Source organism: Podarcis liolepis (genome assembly GCF_965112155.1).
Source record: "Podarcis liolepis genome assembly, chromosome: 18".
Lineage (NCBI taxonomy): Eukaryota > Metazoa > Chordata > Lepidosauria > Squamata > Lacertidae > Podarcis > Podarcis liolepis.
Window position 1 is genome coordinate 7,493,709 of NC_139572.1, and position 22,575 is coordinate 7,516,283.

The 22,575-nt window shown below is 48.9% G+C and overlaps 1 protein-coding gene across 1 annotated transcript; it reads left to right on the top strand.

Moving 5' to 3' along the window:
- The first annotated feature begins 487 nt into the window (after positions 1–487).
- On the top strand, positions 488–19,276 carry TINCR (TINCR ubiquitin domain containing). Its single transcript, XM_083484277.1, has 4 exons — positions 488–945; positions 7,689–7,765; positions 15,136–15,256; positions 18,442–19,276. Exons 1-2 carry the CDS (start codon positions 635–637, stop codon positions 7,711–7,713), a joined length of 336 nt encoding a protein of 111 aa, XP_083340403.1. The 5' UTR covers positions 488–634; the 3' UTR covers positions 7,714–7,765; positions 15,136–15,256; positions 18,442–19,276.
- The last annotated feature ends 3,299 nt before the right edge of the window (positions 19,277–22,575 follow it).

Genomic DNA, 22,575 nt, shown 5'->3' on the forward strand with positions numbered 1-22,575 from the left:
GTGGTCCCTTCCCCTTCTGCGATGCTGCGATTCTATGAAATAAGTGGTGGTGATAGGCCTCCCCATATCGTGACGCACACCAAGCCCCTGATAGAATCATAGAATCATAGAATCATAGAGTTGGAAGAGACCACAAGGGCCATCGAGTCCAACCCCCTGCCAAGCAGGAAACACCATCAGAGCACTCCTGACATATGGTTGTCAAGCCTCTGCTTAAAGACCTCCAAAGTAGGAGACTCCACCACACTCCTTGGGAGCAAATTCCACTCTCGAACAGCTCTTACTGTCAGGAAGTTCTTCCTAATGTTTAGGTGGAATCTTCTTTCTTGTAGTTTGGATCCATTGCTCCGTGTCCGCTTCTCTGGAGCAGCAGAAAACAACCTTTCTCCCTCCTCTATGTGACATCCTTTTATATATTTGAACATGGCTATCATATCACCCCTTAACCTCCTCTTCTCCAGGCTAATCTCTGCCTCTGCACTCCTTGGGACAGGAGACAGGGCGAGATCTTGCCTGGAATGCGAAACATGCCACCCGACGGGCTCGGGCCGGGACCGGTTTGTCCAGCTTGGCAGGCTGGCGTTCCCTTTCCGAAACCTCCCTGGGAGTTCCTGGCTTCCCTGCTCTCGGCTTCATGCTTTCGCTGGCCTCTCTCTCGCCTGCCTCTCTCGCCGAGCCGGAGGGGATGGAGACCCTGCGGAGGAGCCTGTCGCGGTGGAAGAAGTACCACATCAAGGTCCACCTGGCCGACGAGGACCTCCTTCTGCCTCTGACCGTGAGACCCACCGACACCATGATGGACCTGAGGGCGCACCTGGTGCGGGAAGGGGTGACCTCGTGGAAGAAGACCTTCTTCTACAACGCCCGGGTGATCGAGGAGCACGAGACGGTGAAGGAGGCCAAGATTCAGAACGGGTCCGTCCTCCTGCTCATCAGCGACAAGAGGTGGGTTCTCTGGGCATCGCTCCTCAGCCAAGCTTAGCCAGATGCTTAGGAAGTCTGGGTTGGTTTGGGGAGCTGTAGAGTTGGAAGGGAACCCCAAAGGTCATCCAGACCAACCCCTGGCAATGCAAGGAAATTGCAGCGGCTGTCTCTTGGGCTGAGATGTAGTTGAGTGGGAGAGCATCTGCTTTTAGCGCAGCGCTTCTCAACCTGTGGGTCACCAGATGTTGTTGATGGACTTCAACTCCCATCATCTCTGAGCTCCAGCCTTGCTAGCTAGGGGTGATGGGAGTTGTAGTTCAACAACATCTGGGGACCCACAGGTTGAGAAGGGCTGTTTTAGGGAGATGGAGGTTCCCGGTTTCAACCCCCGAGTAAGACTGAGAGGGACCCCTGCCCATGGCAAACCAAGCTGACGGACTATGCCGAGATGGCAAAGCTGACTGGAAAACTCAGAAAAATGAAGAGGACAAAAACTTGATAAAAGAATGGGAATACAGTGATACCTCCGGTTAAGTACTTACCGTAATTCGTTCTGGAGGTCCGTTCTTAACCTGAAACTGTTCTTAACCTGAAGCACCACTTTAGCTAATGGGGCCTCCTGCTGCCGCCGCGCTGCCGGAGCACGATTTCTGTTCTGATCCTGAAGCAAAGTTCTTAACCTGAAGCACTATTTATGGGTTAGCGGAGTCTGTAACCTGAAGCGTATGTAACCTGAAGCGTATGTAACCCGAGGTACCACTGTAATTTATAAGTTATTTAGGAGACCACTGTAAGCAGATGGAAACAAAAGCAGGATTTTGATTTCACTTGTAGTGTAAAAATTACCATGGATAATATGGTTGGATATAGAGATTGGAGGATGGATGAATATGCAGTAAAAAGGTAAAGGGACCCCTGACCATTAGGTCCAGTCGTGGCCGACTCTGGTGTTGCGGCATTCATCTTGCTTTCAGGCCGAGGGAGCCGGCGTCCAGCTTCCGGGTCATGTGGCCAGCAGGACTAAGCCGCTTCTGGCGAACCAGAGCAGCGCAAAGAAACACCGTTTACCTTCCCACCAGAGTGGTACCTATTTATCTACTTGCACTTTGATGTGCTTTCGAACTGCTAGGTGGGCAGGAGCAGGGACCGAGCAACAGGAGCTCACCCCGTCGCGGGGATTCAAACCGCTGACCTTCTGATTGGCCAGCCCTAGGCTCTGTGGTTTAACCCACAATGCCACCCATGTCCCTGAATATGCAGTAGTAGGTGTTTAAAACGGGACTTATGGAGAGGATGGGGAGAAGACCTGAGATTTGGAGAATCTTTATATAGTTTTTAAAAAGCAAATCTCTGTTTATTTGTACTTAGTATTTGTAAAACCAATAAAAATGATTTCATTAAAAAAGAGAAAGAGATCCCTGCCCAAAATGCTGGAGAGATGCTTCCAGTCAGTGTAGCTAAGTGGAGCAAACCTAGTTTCCTATGCGCTCGTCTCAATCGGCCCTTTGGTTCGAATCGATGAGGACTAGAATCCTGCTTTGCCTGGTGAGGAAGGACCTCAGTTCAGCCACGGAGCGCCTCATTTGCATGCAGGAAAGGCCAGCTTCAAGCCTCTGCCAGTCAGTGCAGGCATTGCTGAGCCCTGCATAAGACAGCATCATAATTTCCTACAACTCTGGGCTTAATTCAGGGGAAACTGCAGAAATGTTGATCGAACTCGTTTTAAAAACACAGCAAAAAGCCTGCTCTTTAGCTGGCCGTTTTTTGCATGCCGCCTGGTTTTGGGGGAGAGCAAAGGGCATTATTTGCAGAGCAAAGACTTACCGTAGAATCCGGGGTCCCCAAAGGTCCTCTAGTCCAACCCCCGCAAGGCTGGAATCGCAGGGAAAGAATGCCCAACCTATGCTTCAAAACCCTCAGTGGAGGAGAGTCCATTTATTATATGCCTTGGTGCTGTCTCCTCTGCAGCTAAATAAATAAGGAGCCAAAGTCCTCTTTGCTCAAGGGAGTGCAAAGCTACCATTGAGGGTAAGAGCAAGCTGCGGACAGAGGGCAAAGGCAGAGCAGGATTTGACCCAGTGAATGGAGGGTTACTGGAGGTGGTGGCAGTGGCGTAGCGTGGGGGGGCAGGGGCGCCGGCCGCAACATCTGGGGGTTAGGGTTAGGGGGTGCAAATCCACGGGTTAGGGGGCGCAAATTACATGCCTTGCCCCGGGTGCTGACAACCCACGCTACGCCACTGGGTGGTGGAATTCAAAATTCAAGCCGTACTATTTTTGCATTTGCCTGTCATTGTTCTGGATACGCAGACTATCTAGAATGTATAATAATAATAATAATAATAATAATAATAATAATAATAATAATAATAATAATATTCATACCCCGCTCTGGGCGGCTCCCAACAGAGGACTAAAAACAGAATAAAACTTCAAACTAATAATAATAATAATAATATTCATACCCCGCCCATCTGACTGGGTTTCCCCAGCCACTCTGGGCGGCTCCCAACAGAGGACTAAAAACAGAATAAAACTCCAAACATGAAAAACTTCCCTAAACAGGGCTACCTTCAGATGTCTTCTAAAAGTCAGATAGTTGTTTACTTCCTTGACATCTGATGGGAGGGCGTTCCACAGGGCGGGAGCCACTACCCCAGTTATACTGCACATCACTCAGTCGGTAGAGCATGAGACTCTTATGGTTGTGAGTTCGAGTCCCATGTAGGGCAATAGATTGCGGCCTTGCAAGGGGTTGGGCTAGATGACCCTCGTGGTCCCTTCCAACCCGTAGGGTTCTATGATCACCGGGCTGCAGGACACCTGTGACTTTCCACATGTCAGAGGACTACAGCTCCCATCAACCCCAGGTGTTGCGGATGATGGGAACTGGAGTTCAACAAGAATCCGGAGGCCCGTAGGTTCACCATCTCTGCTGTGTACACTGGCTGTGTGTTGCATGTAGATGTGGGGGAATATTGTATGACTTTCCCTATCCGCCTTGTTTTCTAATGTTCATTTCATGCTGCCGTTCCTGAGGAATTTTGGCCGATATACCCTTTGCTCCCGCTTAAGGGGGCTGCAACAGACTTTTCCCGGAAGCCAGGAGCATGCTAAACATCCATTATACAGTGGTACCTCGGGTTACATACGCTTCAGGTTACATTCGCTTCAGGTTACAGACTCCGCTAACCCAGAAATAGTGCTTCAGGTTAAGAACTTTGCTTCAGGATGAGAACAGAAATCGTGCTCCAGCGGCACGGCAGCAGCAGGAGGCCCCATTAGCCAAAGTGGTGCTTCAGGTTAAGAACAGTTTCAGGTTAAGTACGGACCTCCGGAACGAATTAAGTACTTAACCCGAGGTACCACTGTATTTTGCTAGATTTCCAGAAGTGGCTCAACTATAACAGGGAACTGAATAATGGGGGGAAAGAGCACTAAGCATGCGCGACGACACATTAGTTTTCTGATAGCGCCTCTTACATCGTGTGGGAGCTCAGATGCCATGCGGAAATTAGCAGTTAGGGAAACGTAGGAGGAAAATGAATATTCTGCCTTGTGAGTGCAGCCACAGTAGCAAGTCTTGGGCACACAGAGCCTTCTCTCGCACCCGGTCCTTGAGGATGCGAAATTGCTGTGAGCAAAACCAGCAACAGTTTATTGTCTTCGTAATGTGCATATAAGGGACGCGGGTGGCGCTGTGGGTTAAACCACAGAGCCTAGAACTTGCCGATCAGAAGGTTGGCGGTTCGAATCCCCGCGACAAGGTGAGCTCCCATTGCTCGGTCCCTGCTCCTGCCCACCTAGCAGTTCAAAAGCAAGCCAGCGCAAGTAGATAAATAGGTACCACTCCAGTGGGAAGGTAAAGGTCTGGTTCGCCAGAAGCGGCTCAGTCATGCTCGCCACAGCTGTACGCCGGCTCCCTCAGCCAATAAAGCGAGATGAGCACTGCAACCCCAGAGTCGGCCACGACTGGACCTAATGGTCAGGGGTCCCTTTACCTTTACCTCCCAATAATGCAATCACACCACACGCGAGGATGATGATAGCTTCTCTAGTTAATAAATGAAGGGTGCCTTTGACTGTGCCAATGCCACTAAACCCGGACTCCTAGAGGTATCCTTGGAAACCAGAACGGATCACTATGCTTAGATCTGGACAAAAACTTCCAGCTCTCTGCTCAAAACCTTAGAATAGCCACACCACACCACCGCCTTTTTTGCTAACAGTGAGTCCAGCTTGGAGTAGACCCATTGGAATGACTGGGCACCGCTGGTTTAGATCCATTCCTTTCAATGGCTAGACCCTGCCTGGGTAGAAACTGGTTGGATAAATCCACATTTACCTGCGCGGTCCTAACCGTGACTTCTCAGACGTAGGTCCTGCTGAGTTCAATGAACCTTGCTCCCAGGTAAATGGGATTGGGGTTGCCTTCACATGGTCGTTCATTCCATTTCCCTTGCATTTTCCTAACTGTTGATTTCTGCGTTACAGTCGAGCTTTTGTACGATGTAGAAGTCACTTCTGGGGAAACTAATGGAATATAGCCCATGATTCGCGCTCCTTTCTGTGTTACTTGATCCCAGAAAAAACCAAACCCACAGCTCCTTGTAGCACCTTTAACGTGGAAAATTGCAGGGGCAAAGCAGTGAAATTTGGGACAATATACTGGCCTATACTGGGATGCGGGTGGCGCTGTGGGTTAAACCACAGAGCCTAGGGCTTGCTGATCAGAAGGTCGGCGGTTCGAATCCCCACGACGGGGTGAGCTCCTGTTGCTCGGTCCCTGCTCCTGCCAACCTAGCAGTTCGAAAGCACGCCAGTGCAAGTAGATAAAAAGGTACCGCTCCGGCGGGAAGGTAAACGGCGTTTCCATGCGCTGCTCTGGTTCACCAGAAGCGGCTTAGTCATGCTGGCCACATGACCCGGAAGCTGTACGCCGGCTCCCTCGGCCAATAAAGCGAGATGAGTGCTGCCACCCCAGAATCGTCTGCGACTGGACCTAACGGTCAGGGGTCCCTTTACCTTTACCTTACTGGCCTATGGTTCTTTCCCGCTATTTCTGTGGCAGACTCGTGGGGCAAAGGAAGCACACATGGGCCAAGAGAGTGGGAGAATGGCGACATGGTCCGATGGCATTCCTGTTGTGTCATACGGTGTAGATGAAATTTAGCTTGGCATTTTGGCATATCGGCCCCCAAAGCCACAACTGCACAACATGACGCGCCAGCATTATAATCAGGAAAACTGCAATCTTTATGACATGAAGCGCCCTGACATCTACGGGTATAGGGTGGTATACAAATTTAATAAACAATAATGATAATAATAAAAAGGATGCGCACCCACACTGTAAACCTAACCCTGTTTACCTTTGAAGTAAGCTCCATTGAAAATTGTCACCAGGACTTACTTCTGAGTAGATGCGGTTAGGATCGCAGGGTCACCTGTGACTCGGGAGGGGGAATTCTGCCATGTGTTGGGTATGTCCTCTTAAGCTACGGTTCCTATTGTCCGCCGCCGCTGGCCATGTTGGCCGAGCCTGATAAGATTTGGAGGCTGGCAGCATCTGGAGGGCAACCGGTGACCCATTCTTGGGGCAGGCGGTACTATAGAGGTAACCGGACTATGGTTTGCCGTGGTGTAAGTCGGCTTCCTGTGTTTCTGTTTATAATAATAATAATAATAATAATTTATTATTTATACCCCGCCCATCTGGCTGAGTTTCCCCGGCCACTCTGGGCGGCTCACAATCAGTGTTAAAAACAGTACAGCGTTACATATTAAAAACTTCCCTGAACAGGGCTGCCTTAAGATGTCTTCTGAATGTCAGGTAATTACCGTATTTTTTGCACCATAACACTCACTTTTTTCCTCCTAGAAAGTAAGGGGAAATGTCTGTGCGTGTTATGGAGGAAATGCCTACGGGTGGCATGCCTACGGATTTTCCTCCTCTAAAAACTACATGCGTGTTATGGTCGGGTGCGTGTTATAGAGCGAAAAATACGGTATTTATCTCTTTGACATCTGATGGGAGGGCGTTCCACAGGGAGGGCGCCACTACCGAGAAGGCCCTCTGTCTGGTTCCCTGTAGCCTCACTTCTCACAATGAGGGAACCGCCAGAAGGCCCTCGGCGCTGGACCTCAGTGTCCGGGCTGGACGATGGGGGTGGAGACGCTCCTTCAGGTATACAGGACCGAGGCCGTTTAGGGCTTTAAAGGTCAGCACCAACACTTTGAATTGTGCTCGGAAACGTACTGGGAGCCAATGCAGATCTCTCAGAACCGGTGTTATGTGGTCCCGGCAGCCACTCCCAGTCACCAGTCTAGCTGCCGCATTCTGGATTAATTGCACTTTCCGGGTCACCTTCAAAGGTAGCCCCACGTAGAGCGCATTGCAGTAGTCCAAGCGGGAGATAACTAGAGCATGCAACAACTGGCGAGACAGTTCGCGGGCAGGTAAGGTCTTAGCCTGCATACCAGGTGGAGCTGGTAGGGTAGACGGTTGCCCTGGACACAGAGTTAACCTGCGCCTCCATGGACAGCTGTGAGTCCAAAATGACTCCCAGGCTGCACACCTGGTCTTTCAGGGGTACCATTACCCCATTCAAGACCAGGGAATCCCCTACACCAACCCGCTCCCTGTCCTCCAAAAACAGTACTTCTGTCTTGTCAGGATTCAATCTCAATCTGTTAGCCGCCATCCATCCTCCAACCGCCCTGATCCGGAAACTTGAGGACTAGAATCTCTCTTTCTATTTTTAGGGGAAAGGCCGTAGATGAATGGTAGGATATCTGCCTTGTACTCAGAAGGTCCCACGTTCAAGCCCTGCCATCTCCAGGTAAGCCAGTTGGTTAGAGTGTGCTGCCAATGAACGCCAAGGTTGCAGGTTCGATACCTGCTTGGGACAGCTGCCTTGCAGGGGGGTTGGGCTATATATATGAGAAACGGGGGGGGGGGGCGCTAGTCCTGCCCTTTGCTACTACCCAACTACCCAATTAACCTCCGTCTCCAAGGGCTGCCACGGTCATATCGCCAGGGGCAAGCTGAGACTCTCCAAATGTCCCTATTTTCCAGGGATGGTCCGGGAATAACAGAAGCCATCTAGGTTTCTGATTTGATCCCGGACTGCCCTGCTTTCCCTCAACAGGATATCCTTATTTTCATTGGAGAAATGTCGGAGGGGGTGGGAAAGGGTGCCCTAGGTGTTCATCCGAGAAATGTTGGAGGGCATTCAAGCTCATGGGCTATCTGTGTCATGGGATGGCACAGAGGCGAACCCTGGAGGTGGAGATCAATTAGGAGAGGGGGGCAGAAGAAGGAAGACCCCCACCCCCGAGTGTCTACGTGAGAATTTGCAAGCCGCTTCTGCCAGGCTGAAGTTTTCAAGCTGCATCAACAGTCATGGTTGTTGCTTATTTTTCTTTTTACCACCAGAGGCTCCTTCACCCGCCTGAAAACTCAGGGCCTCCACCTGCCAAGAAAACCTGGAGGCTACAGGGCAGACCTGGAGGTCTAGCCCAGGCATAGGCAAACACCTCCAGGTGTTTTGGGACTACAACTCCCATCACCCCTACCTAACGGGACCAGTGGTCAGGGATGATGGGAACTGTAGTCCCAAACAGCTGGAGGGCCAAGTTTGGCCATGCCTGGCACTAGATGATCCTACCAACTCTACAGTTCTAAGATTCTGTGATTCCTGGGCGAGAGGGACCGGTGGTCTGGCTAGGGGTATAAGCCAGCTTCTTATATTCCTATTCCACTGCCCCACCCATTTACAGGCCTTGTTGTCCTTCAGAGTTTAGCGCCTTCCAGATCTCAAGAAGTTACTGTTAGGATATTCCGTTCCACCTTAAGGAACAGGCATGATAGTTGTGTGTCACGTGCCTGTTTACACTCCAGCACAGCTTGCTGGGAACTTCTGTTTGGGTACAGTTTTTGCTTTTGCCGTTTTGCTTTGGACACGAAGGAGGTCAGACATGTTTCCTTTTGTCCTGCTGTACGCTGAATAAGCAAGGGACACGGGTGGCGCTGTGAGCCTAGGGCTTGCCAATCAGAAGGTCGGCAGTTCGAATCTCCATGACAGGGTGAGCTCCTGTTGCTCGGTCCCAGCTTCTGCCAACCTAGCAGTTCAAAAGCATGTCAAAGTGCAAGTAGATAAATAGGTACCGCTCCGGCGGGAAGGTAAACGGCATTTCCGTGTGCTGCTCTGGTTCGCCAGAAGCGGCTTAGTCATGCTGGCCACATGACCTGGAAGATGTACGCCTGCTCCCTCGGCCAATAAAGCGAGATGAGCACCGCAACCCCAGAGTCGGCCACGACTGGACCTAATGGTCAAGGGTCCCTTTACCTTTACTACGCTGAATAAACTGCTTGTAAATATGCTCACACAGCCTCTCCTGCCACTTCCGTTTGTGCAGCGTTTACTCTGCTGAGTAGCGTGCCCCAGCTTCTGAAGCTCAGGTCGCAGATTCATGCTGCACCAACTGGTGGGCTGGAGCCTGCTGGGGGCCTGCCAGCTGCCCCCGTTTCCTTGCTTGCTTGCCAACAGTTACATGTCTACCTGGTGGGTGGATTCTGCCTCTCGTGTGTGTGCTGGTTAAGAGGTGTGCACGAGTGGCACACAGAAGGAAAACTGCCAAACACATTTGCAGAGCTAAGCAGGGCCCAGCATGGATTGAAATTTGGGGGGGGCTGCATGGACTAGATGACCCATGGGGTCCCTTTCCAACTGTGCTGGCCCAGGGGTAACCCGTGAAACGCAGCCCAGGACCAGTCCAGAATCCAAAGGTTCTGCCAGGAGTCAGTCTGACAGGGTCAAGGCAGGACCCCAGGCAAGGACAGGTACAGGATCTCAGGCAGGATCTAGCAAACAGCAATATTGCCCCCGCAACCTGGGGCGGGGTCCGAGAGCCTTTTATCTTTGTCGGGGTAGCGGCCGGTCCTGATCTCCCGGCGACTCACCTCCCTGTTTTGCCCGAAGGCGAGCCCTCCTCCTGCAAGTACTCAGGTCTCTCCTTCTCTCAGACCTGAGTCTCTGCAGCTCGGGAGACGTCGGTGGGTTACTAGACCCAGGGGCCGCCTCAGCCTCCCCTGACCCAACCGGTAGTGGAGCAGCTGTACGTGATGGCCCAGCTGGAGGCAACGAGGTCATCCCCGCATCTGGAGCCAGGGCAGGCTCAGGCCCCTGGCGCAGCCCAGCTGATGTTTGTTGCAGGGGAACCTGTGCAGACTGGGACTCTTCAGGATCAGGCCCCAGACTAGGTTCAGCTGCCGCCTGAGGCAAAGGATCCGGTGCGGACTGAGTCTCCTCTGGTTCCGAGTCCCAGCCCCAGTCCCAGACCATCGCACCAACTCAACGATTCTATGGAATAAACCACAGGAGGGGAGAACATTCTTGCACCCGGGTCCTGCTTGCAGTTGGCTGGCCGCTATGGGAGGAGGACTGGAATTACAGAATTCTACACTTGGAAGGGACCCCAGGGGCCATCTAGTCCAACCCCCTGCAGTGCAGGAATCTCAACATGTGGTCCCCCATCCCATGGAGTCCAACCCCCCTGCCATGATGAGCCCCCTTTGGGCTCTTCTTGTGCCCAATCTTCCTTTAAAAAAAGCAACGTAAGAAGGAGCTCCGGTGGATCAGACCAAAGGCCATTCCAATCCGCCTCCTCGCTTCTACAGCAGCCAACCAGATCCATCAGCAAACATTGCCAGCAAAGTGATGTGCATAGTTTTAATCCTATGGATGTTTCATGGTATTGCAAGGGTTGGTTTTCCTATGTTTTCATAGAATTGTAGCGTCGGAAGGAACCTTTTGCCCGCTGTGGGTCTCGAACCCACAACCCTGAGATTGATAGTCTTGTGCTCTATCTATCTGGAAGCTGCATTGGGTCCCGTCAGGGAAAAAGACAGGGTATAAATAGTCATATCTACTCCTACTACTACTTGTTTAGTCGTTTAATCGTGTCCGACTCTTCGTGATCCCCTGGACCAGAGCACGCCAGGCACTCCTGTCTTCCACTGCCTCCCGCGGTTTGGTCAAACTCATGCTGGTAGCTTCGAGAACACTGTCCCACCATCTTGTCCTCCGTCTTCCCCTTCTCCTTGTGCCTCCATCTTTCCCAGCATCAGGGTCCTTTCCAGGGAGTCTTCTCTTCTCATGAGGTGGCCAAAGTCTTGGAGCCTCAGCTTCAGGATCTGTCCTTCCAGTGAGCACTCAGGGCTGATTTCCTTCAGAATGGAGATGTTTGATCTTCTTGCAGTCCATGGGACTCTCAAGAGTCTCCTCCAGCACCAGAATTCAAAAGCATCCATTCTCTGGCGATCAGCCTTCTTTATGGTCCAGCTCTCACTTCCATTCATCACTACTGGGAAAACCAGAGCTTTTACTATACGTACCTTTGTTGTCAAGGTGATGTCTCTGCTTTTTAAGCTGCTGTCTAGCTTTGTCATTGACTACTACTACTATTTAAAACAATATATTAATATAATACATAATATATCATAATAATTATCTTTGCTCAGTCCCCTCCATGGATCTTTGAGTGTGATCACTGGGCAGGCGTCTGGATAAACAATAATTATGGTTGCCAGTCATGTGTTGCACCTCTCCTGAGTCAGGACTCAGACACGTTGTGTACAGAAGCAAAGCCTGTTTTTCCAGGGCGACCTGTTTCCCCTTTGTGCCTTCGGTGGATCTTGTCACTGCTAATCTTCCTTTTTTGAGAAAGAGCAAGACCAACAGAGTGGCAGGTGTGCTTTGGCAATGGCTTATTTGCTTTTGCTGCAAATATATCCATATCCCTTTTTTCCTCCATGTTATGTACTGAGTTGAATAGGATCCAAAATGCAGCAGTCTGATTGGTCCTAGAACAATAGGATTCAGAATGCAGCAGTCTGATTGGTCCTAGAACAATGCAGCAGTATGATTGGTCCACAGGAGCCACCCAATCCAGCTCCAGATGGAAGTGAATCCACAACCTGATTGGCCTACAGGAGAATTCCGGAATTAGCCAATCGCATGCAGCCCATTGTGTAAATAATGTATATAAAGCACTCCAAGCGGCTCAAAGTGGCCTGCATTGTTCTCTATTGTAATACTAAACTTACTGTATGCACGTGAAACATGGACCACTTATAAACGCCATCTCCAGCTCCTCGGAAGATTCCATCAACGGTGCCTCCGAAAAAATTTACACATCACTTGGGAAGACAGGCGAACTAATGCCTGTGTACTGGAAGAAGCAAAGATCACCAGTGTCAAAGCGATGATTCTTCAACATCAACTTCGTTGGACTGGTCATGTTGTGCGGATGCCTGATGATCGTCTTCCAAAGCAACTCCTCTATTCCGAACTTTAAAGCGTGATGCTGGTGGTCAACAAAAGAGGCTTAAAGGCTCTCTCCAGGCAAATATTTTAAAATGTAGTATAAACACCGACAACTGGGAAACACTGGCTTGTGAGCGCTCCAGTTGGAGAGCAGCCTTTACCAAAGGCATCCTGGGCTTTGAAGACACTCGAACTCAGGACGAAAGGGAGAAACATGCTAAGAGGAAGGCAGGCTTGGCAAATCCACACCATGTTCAACTCCTGCCTGGAAACCTATGTCCCCACTGTGGAAGGACGTGTGGATCCAGAATTGGTCTCCACAGTCACTTACAGACTCACTGTCAAAACCGTGTTTATGGAAGACAATCTTACTCGGCTGCGAGGGACCGCCAAAGAAGAAGAAAAAGAAGCACTGTTCTACCTCTCCTCATTTCACAGAATCATATAATTGTTGAGATGGAAGGGACACCAGGGGTCATCTAGCTGAACCCCCTGCAGTGCAGGAATTCTGCCCATTTGCTCCGGGGTGGGTTCGAACCTCCAACCTTCTGATCCTAACCACCGCCTCCGTCTAAGTTGCCTGGATGCAGCCCAGAGAAGCACTGAAGGTGTTGGGGGAAGAAGGAGGCCAGAGAGGAGCAGGCAGTGGCGAGTTTCCCTTGTCTCCTGCACTTAGTGGTCCTCTCCTTGGGGTCCATAATAATAATAATAATAATAATAATAATAATAATAATAATGGGAACGCGGGTGGTGCTGTGGGTTAAACCACTGAGCCTAGGACTTGCCGATCAGAAGGTCAGCGGTTCGAATCCCTGCGACGGGGTGAGCTCCCGTTGCTCGGTCCCTGCTCTTGCCAACCTAGCAGTTCAAAAGCACGTCAAAGTGCAAGTTGATAAATAGGTACCACTCTGGTGGGAAGGTAAACAGCGTTTCCGTGCGCTGCTCTGGTTCGCCAGAAGCGGCTTAGTCATGCTGGCCACATGACCCGGAAGCTGTACGCCAGCTCCCTCGGCCAATAAAGCCTGATGAGCGCCGCAACCCCAGAGTCGGTCACGACTGGACCTAATGGTCAGGGGTCCCTTTACCTTTACCTAATAATAGATGGCAGGAGCAGGGACCAAGCAACAGGAGCTCACCCCATCGCGGGGATTCGAACCGCCAACCTTCTGATCGGCAAGTCCTAGGCTCTGTGGTTTAACCCCCACACAAAAGAGGTGTGTTAATTCCAGATGCCACAATGCTTTCCTTTGCAGAGTTGGTGACCTGTATGTCATAGCCATGAATATTGATGGAAACATCCGGTCCACCCGACGCAAAAGAAAACAGCATAAAGCCCCTGTTTTTCTTCCTGCCCCCTTTTCCTAACGCGCCGGCAGATAATTGGCAGTGTTCGGGAGAAGGAGTCAGCCTCTCCTCCATGTTGGTATCCTTGGGGGGTTGATAATGTTGGCCATAAAAATTCACTTAAGACTCAGCCTCGCAGATTTGGGGGTGGTAGCAATGCTTATGGCCCTGGCTAATATGCAAAATTTATTTATCTGTGTGCTTTCTGAGCAAACTGCTTGGTGTGTGTGTGTGTGTGTTTTTCTTGCTGGCGGAAAGAGGTCACCTTGTTGCGATTCCAGAAGGGGCAGCGGAGCAAACTCTGCTTTTTAATCAGGAGGGTTGACTTTCCCCCCTGCAAGAAAATGTCCAGATTATAACTTGTGTTTGCACAAGACCTTTGCGGGGGAGGTTGTCGGTTGTGATCCTTGCGATGATCCTGTGAGGTGGGTCGGTTGCTATTGATTATCTGCTTGCGTGACCCGTTGCGGGGGGTCACTGCAACCCCCGCAGCTCCCTGCCCTGCCCCCAGGGAAACAGATTTAGGGGTTTGCAACAGAAGACACAATGTGCATTTAAAATGTACAACTGTCTGCAGAGCTTTCACAATTACCCAAGCAATTGAATGGCACCTGCCAAACGATGAGCTTGCCTGTACATCTTTCCATGGCTCCCCTGACCTCTGATAACATTCCACACCTCTCCCTTCCTTCCCTCCCTGTCGTTGGAATGTTTGTGAACATTCTGTGACATCATAGCATGTCAGTCAATAGCTGGGGCGGAGAAGGATTCTCCCATAGGGCAGCTGCTAGGTATTTATTTATTTTTAATCTTTTAGCCAAGGCTAAAAGGAGGTTCTTCACAGCTGGGGAATCATACCCATGCCGATTTACTTAAATTTATTTATTTATTTAAGCTGGAAAGACTATATTATTTATATATATTTTTATTAATTTTATAACATATCATTTTCAGCTATCATTTAACACAATTTCAAATCTTATACAATTTTTTTGACTTCTGTCAATCACATCTGAAATTTTTCCAATCTTTTTCACTTAATTTACATTTCTTAATTTCACTATTACTTTTAATTATCTTAAGTAATAACTCTCTTCATAATCTTCCTTGCAATATTTCATATTTTCCTCCTCACAAAACTTCTTGTAGTCCTTCTAGCGTAATCTGTGGATTACAATTGCTTTTCAAATAGTTCACATATTTATTCCAGTCCTCCGTGAATCTCTGGTCCCGCAGGTTTCGAATCCTTCCTGTCATCTTATCTAATTCTGCATAGTCCATTAATTTCATCTGCCATTCTTCTTTCATCACTAATTCTTCTTGTTTCCATTTCTGGGCCAATAAAGATTTACTTAAATTTTTTAATTCCGTTATTCTCGTTATTTTCTTCACTGGGGAGATAAATATGAGGCGGTGGCAATTTCTCTCTGTTGGGACGGGTCTGATCTGATCCCCCTCCCCTTTTGGCAGTCATTGATTTGATTGACGTGTCCATGAAGCCTGACGATCTCTCCCTTTCTTTTAAAAAATCAACGCAGGTGATGCTTGCTTTGGGAGGCTGAAGAACTGCCTGGCATGGCGCCATCATTCAGAAGGACGGTGTTGTTGTTTTTTTATCTCTCACGTGAGCAAATCACAGCAGCTAGCAGATATCCAAAGGTAAGCTGTGGAAAGAGAGCACAAACAGGTACACCTTCCCAAACCCAGACAGAAAGCTTTCCTGAGCTCCTGATAGGCATCACAGCATCACCAACAACATCACACATACCATCTCGGGACTATTTAATTGCTCATCGTCTAACATTGTGTATGCCATCAAATGCCAACAGTGTCCTTCAGCTCTCTATATTGGACAAACAGGCCAAACCTTACGCCAAAGAATAAACGGACATAAATCTGACATCAAGAATCACAAAACAGAGAAACCAGTAGGAGAACACTTCAATCTCCCAGGACATTCTATACAAGATCTCAAAGTAGCTGTTTTACTACAAAGGAATTTCAGAAATAGACTGGAAAGAGAAGCTGCTGAATTGCAACTCATTACCAAACTTAAAACCATGGAGAGACCTGGTCTGAACAAAGACATTGGATTCTTATCTCATTATACATGACTAAGCCACTTTTCACCTTCTCACCCCTTGCCTTTTCCTGGAAGACCTATTGCAGTCGTTAAGAGTCGTCAACAGGCTCATCTCAGCTATCTGCCAATCTCCCATTCCCACCACCCTTCTGAATAATACCCCTCCCCACCTTTTCACTATATAGAAGGATCTGGCAACTTCTCTTTCAGTGTATCTGAAGAAGTGTGCATGCACACGAAAGCTCATACCTAGAACTAACTTCGTTGGTCTTTAAGGTGCTACTGGAAGGAATTTTTTTATCCTGATAGGCAGTTCCCCTCCCCCCTGCCGGCATTCCTGATGTTTTCCCAATTCATCCCTGCAATTTTGCTAATCGCCAGCATCCTGTGAGCAACACTTCCTCCGGAGCTGTTGGAATGTTCTTAAGCATTTTGTGACATTCCTCCGGACCAACAGGTGATTCTCCCAGAGCTATTTGAGTGTTCGTAAACATTCTGTGACACCATATTTGGCACCAAAGCTGAGGATGCTGACCCGAGACAGGATATTATTGTTATTTTAAACTTCCTGAGCTCTTCTTTCTCTAAATGATCGCCATCTGCACACCTGCTTGGCCACACCTGGGCTCATCGCCTCTCACGTTTTTAACCCTGTATGTGCTAACTAGCTCGAATTGGACATGCTGGATCAAAGCGGTGGCCCAGCTACTTCATGACAGTGGTACCTCGGGTTACATACGCTTCAGGTTAAATACGCTTCAGGTTACAGACTCCGCTAACCCAGAAATAGTGCTTCAGGTTAAGAACTTTGCTTCAGGATGAGAACAGAAATCGTGCTCCGGCGCCGCTGCAGCAGCAGGAGGCCCCATTAGCTAAAGTGGTGCTTCAGGTTAAGAACAGTTTCAGGTTAAGTACGGACCTCCGGAACGAATTAAGTACTTAACCCGAGTCACCACTGTATCCTGTTCTCACAGTGAACAGACAGAGCTTAGGGCATGGGTAGGCAAACTAAGACCCAGGGCCCGGATCCGGCCCAATGGCCTTCTAAATCCGGCCCACAGACGGTCTGGGAATCAGCATGAGTAGAATGTGTGCTTTTATTTAAAATGCACCTCTGGATTATTTGTGGGGCATAGAAATTCATGCATTTCCCCTCTTCAAAATATAGTCCGGCCCCCCCACAAGGTCTGAGGGACAGCCCCCTGCTGGAAAAGTCTGCTGACCCATGGCTTAAGGATCCAGATAGACTGCCACTGGACTGGGAGGTTCCATAAGAATGTAAGCAATGGCTAGTAGTCATTGGCAGGGGCCGGGGGTTGGACTAGATGGCCCTTGGGGTCCCTTCTAGCTCTGCAGTTCTATGATTCTGCAACAAACCTCTCCTCCTCCTCCTTCCTCGAATTGGTCCAATTCTCTTCGGGAGCCACTTAAGTTGGCCGTCGTCCTTGCCTCAAGCGGGAGGGAGTTCTGGGAGGGGTGGTCTTGTGGTACAGTTAAAGCTTACTGGGAAATGATATATAATGAATTGAAAAGGATGTTTAAAATAACGTTGGTAGAAAACACTCACCCAGAAGCGTTTCTTTTGGGAATTATAGGGACAGAACTCCCTAAAATGTATAGAAACTTATTCATGTACATAATACCTCCGTGAACATCCGCCTTGTCTAGCGTCCATTTTGGCGAACGTCCGCGGCAAACCCGGAAGTACAGGAATGGATTATTTTCGGGTTTGCCCCTCGGCATCTTCAGAAGCGCTAAATTGCACTTTGCACATGCACAGAAGTGCAAACCGCTTTTTAGCTAGCGGCCCAGGGCTCCGGGATGGATCCTGGCCACAAAACAGGGTACGATTGTATGCTACTACAGTGGCAAGAATGTTACTCGCCCCAAAATGGAAAGAAACAGAAGTCCCAGCAAAGGAAGAATGGATACAAAAACTTACGGAATATGCGGAAATGGCGAAACTTACCGGAAGAATAAGAAATCAAGATAATTTTTTTTTAAAAAATGGAAATGGTTTATTGAATATTTACAGATAAACTGTAAACAGATAAGAACATTGGCAGGATTATTGTAATAACCTGCAGTTTGAGAAGTGTATATATTTAAAGCAGATGCATAAATGGCCAAATGAAGTCAGTTTGGATATGCAGAAGATATTAAAAATAAATTTAAGGGGCCGTAGAAAAAGGGGGAAGGAAGTCAAGTTTTGAAATGTTAAAATGATAGCGAAATTAGTGAAATGTATAAACTTGATCACGGGTGGCGTTGTGGGTTAAACCACAGAGCCTAGGACTTGCCGATCAGAAGGTCGGCGGTTCGAATCCCCGAGACGGGGTGAGCTCCCGTTGCTCTGTCCCTGCTCCTGCCAACCTAGCAGTTCAAAAGCACGCCAAAGTGCAAGTAGATAAATAAGTACCGCTCTGGTGGGAAGGTAAACGGCGTTTTTGTGCGCTGCTCTGGTTCGCCAGAAGCGGCTTAGTCCTGCTGGCCACATGACCTGGAAGCTGTATGCCGGCTCCCTCGGCCAATAAAGCGAGATGAGCGCCACAACCCTAGAGTCAGCCATGACTGGACCTAATGGTCAGGGGTCCCTTTACCTTTATAAACTTGATAGGCATAAACAATATATTTTTGGGGGGTTAAAAAAAGGGAGAGGGAATTCTGCAGTTTGACTAGGTGATGCTTTGAAGAAGCCCTGTTTTTTATCAGTCCTAAATCTTCCCCTCTGTGTTCCCTGTCGCTCCTTGCTAAATTGCAGGTCTCCAAGCGAGGAGGAAGAAGGGAAGAAAGATGGATCCGGAGAGGAACGGAGGCGTTGGCAGAACCAGAAAGCGGCGCTTCAGATCCATGACTCTTGGGCTTTCTGAGTTGCTGACCTGAGAGAGAGAGAGAGAGAGAGAGAGAGAGAGAGAGAGAGAGAGAGTTTCTGCCTTCAGTCACTCCCTCATGGCGCCTCCACGCTGGGTGATACTTCAGGCAGGTTGAGACACGGCAGCCTAGCCCAGCTCTGTGCCGGAAAAGCGGGATTTCAAGTCGAGAGGGGCGGGGTGGCAGCGGCGGAGGCAGCAGAGGGTTTCAGTCACCCACGCCGGGAGAGCAGAGGTCAACTTCTTTGGGGGGAGGCAGTGTGGCTCAGTGGGTAGAGCACACACAGAGCGTAGATTCCTGGGTTGGACCAAGGTGACCCTCAGGGTCGCTCCCAATTCTGCAATTCGATACCCAGGCAGCGCCGGGTATCCTGCCAGCTGCCAGTCAGTGCTGGAGCCCAGTGGTGGGCGGGGCAGAAGGAAAAAGGGGGCGGAGCAACGCTTGCATTGCACAGGAAGTTTCTATGCCCAAACTCTGCCCTCTCTGACCGGGTGAGCGAGAGGCAGGTCAGATTTCAGGGACGCACCCTGCCTGGCCAGGCAAAAACACGCGAGGAGGGTGTGAAGCAAAGGCAGTGAGGAGTGTGGCCTGGCGAATGTTCCGAGGGCCAGGCGGGGAGGCCCAGAGGGCCACATGTATATTCCTTTTTTATTTATTTATATAATTTTTTATTGATTTTGCAAGGTATCATTTTCAACAATCATTAAACATATTTTCATATCTTATACCAAATTTTTCCAATCTATTCACTTAATATACACTTCTTACTTCCACTATTGCATTTAAATCTCTTAATCAATGTCTCTATTCTTTCTCTACTTAGCAATATTTCATGTGTTTCTCCTTACAAAACGTCTTGTAGTCCGACTGGCGTAGTTTGTTGATGACAGTTGCTCTTCAAATAGTAGTTCGTATATTTCTTCCAATCTTCTGTGAATCTCTGCTCCCGCAGGTTTCGAATCCTTCCTGTCATTTTATCTAATTACACTTAGTAGGATTGCAAGAAGTTTTGTAAGGAGAAATATATGAAATATTGCAAAGAAGAGAAAGAAGAGATATATTAGTTACGAGATTTGAATGTAATAGTGAAAGTAAGAAACGTAAATTAAGTGAGAAGATTGGAAAATTTCCAGATGTGATTGATGGAAGTAAAAAAAAAAGTGTAAGTTTAATAATTGTTGAAAATGATATGTTAAAACACACACACACAAACACACACACAAGCGCAACCAACTAAGTTAGTTCTTGGTATGGGCTTTCGTGTGCATGCACACTGTGTGTATCTGAAGAAGTGTGCATGCACACGAAAGCTCATACCAAGAACTAACTTAGTTGGTCTTTAAGGTGCTACTGGAAGGAATTTTTTATTTTGAAATTTTGGGAACAGGATGCGGTAATAAGATATGTTTAGGGTGAAGCTGGCTGATCCCAAATGTTTTGAAGCCCACTTTTACACGTATTAATGTATTTATTGTATTTATTGATGCTTTATGTTTCCTAGGCCCTTTATTAGCCCAATGGCCTTCCAATATATATATATATTAAACACACACACACACACAAATACAGAATGCAAGTTTCCAAGTTGAGAACAATCTGTCTTCCCTGTTTTCATGTCAGTCTGTCACTGTGTATATATGAGAGATGGTATCTGTCCTTCCTCCTAGCGATGAATATTAGCAGTTTGTTAAATTAAATGTTTTTTTGGGTTGTTTATTTTCGCGTCACATTTCTTTCAATATCTCAAAAATGAATTGAGCCCTGGAAATATATCGGAGGTATTTATTTGGATGCAATTGGAATTGCGTGACGATATCATCCTGCGCCTGTCTCTACACAGAAGTAAATCTCACTGCATTCAGTGCCTAACAGAGGAGAGTAACCTTCGACCCTCTAGATATTATTGGACTACAGCTCCTGTGATTCCTGACCCAATAAGCGTGGCTGAAGGGGAAGACCATTTCATTTGGGCTGGGTGTTCATCAGTATGCGGATGATACCCAGCTCTGCCTCGCTTTCAAATCAGAACCAGAAGTACTGTTTTGGGGAGACCAGGGGGCAAACAGGTGTGGAGGGGGCACAGTTACCCCATTCAGGACCAGGGAATCCCCCACACCCGCCCGCCTCCTGTCCCCCAAGAACCATACTTCTGCCTTGTCAGGATTCAACCTCAATCTGTTCGCCGCCATCCATCCTCCAACCGCCTCCAGCCACTCACACAGGACCTTCACCGCCTTCGCTGGAAAAGCGCCACAAGTTTCGGGACCAAGTTTTGCGAGAGGAGCGTGCCCTTGCAAAACCTCACCCCCCCTCCCCAGTTGTGTGGATGGCAATGGGGGCATCTTGGGCTACCCCTGACCACCCCACCCGCCCCAAGGACTCGGGGCGTGGACACGATCCTCAGCAGAAGTCGTTGCATCCTAGCGAGGAGGTGATGCATTTATTTCTTCAGCCAAACACGATGTTCTCCCACCCGCGCCCCCTTTCCTTGAGAGCAACGTTGCTCTCCCGATAATTAGCAAAAGACTGTTTTTATTTTAAGGAGGCAGGGGCAGAGCAAACAAGATGGAACCCGGGGAGGAGGAGGGGATTGTGGGAGGACGCCGACGCACTTTCTGAAACACAAAGAGAGGAAGATAATTAGCAGGCCTGGGAAGAATAATAATAGCGAGAGGGGACGCTTGAAGGTGAACACGCAAACGAAGGCTGGCTCCGTCGCAGAAAAGGGAGAATGACTGGGAGCGGCCGCCGAGACCATATAACACCGGTCCTGAAAGACCTACATTGGCTCCCAGTACGTTTCCGAGCACAATTCAAAGTGTTGGTGCTGACCTTTGAAGCCCTAAACGGCCTCGGTCCAGTATATCTGAAGGAGCGTCTCCACCCCCATCGTTCTGCCCAGACGCTGAGGTCCAGTGCCAAGGGCCTTCTGGCGGTTCCCTCCCTGTGAGAAGCCAAGTTACAGGGAACCAGGCAGAGGGCCTTCTTGGTGGTGGCGCCCACCCTGTGGAACGCCCTCCCACCAGATGTCAAAGAGAACAACAACTACCAGACTTTTAGAAGACATCTGAAGGCAGCCCTGTTTAGGGAAGCTTTTAATGTCTGATGTATCACAGTATTTTAATATTCTTTTGGAAGCCGCCCAGAGTGGCTGGGGAAACCCAGACAGATGGGCGGGGTATAAATAATAAATTATTATTATTATTATTATTATTAGGCACACGCTTCGTTTCTGGGGTCGAGAATCACGGGCGGCATCCCATGCCAGCGCTCCTCAAAGCAACCCCCCCCGAAACATTCACTTCACTGGGTCTGCGATGAGAAGGGTGGCGCTGGCGCCGGGAATGTTAGTTTGCTGAAGGGGCGCTGGGAGTGGCCAGGCGTCGCCTCCCAGAGCTACAGCTCCCACAGCACAGTTCCCTAGCTCTGTCGGGAGAGCATGGGACTCTTAATCCCAGGGTCTTGGGTTCGAGTTTCACGCTGGGCAGAAAGATTCCTGCATTGCAGGGGGTTAGGATAGATGACCAGCATTCCCAGAATCCTTTGGGGGGTGGAAGCCGCCATGACTGTTTAAAGCAATATGATACTGCTTTAAATATACAGTGGTACCTCGGGCTACGGACTTGATTCGTTCCGGAGGTCCGTTCTTAACCCGAAACCGTTCTTAACCTGAGGCGCACTTTTGCTAATGGGGCCTCCTGCTGCCGCCATACCGCTGGCGCATGATTTCTGTTCTTATCCTGGGGCAAAGTTCTCAACCCAAGGTACTACTTCTGGGTTAGCAGAGTTTGTAACCCAAAGTGTTTGTAACCCGAGGTACCACTGTATGCTGTGGATGTGGACCATCACTTTCAATTTGCCGTATTTAATAATAATAATAATAATAATAATAATAATAATAATAATAATAATAATAATAATAATTTATTTATACCCCTCCCTCCCCAGCCAGAGCCCGACTCAGGGGTGGCTAACACCAGTAAAATTACAATAAAAACATAATGGGGGGGGGACAATTTAAAAT

Excerpts from the sequence above, each read along its gene's own strand:
- TINCR (XM_083484277.1), top strand. The coding sequence starts at position 635 with ATGCTTTCGCTGGCCTCTCTCTCGCCTGCCTCTCTCGCCGAGCCGGAG. Across the intron at positions 946-7,688 it reads CTGCTCATCAGCGACAAGAG|GGGAAAGGCCGTAGATGAAT; the intron begins GTGGGTTCTCTG and ends TTCTATTTTTAG.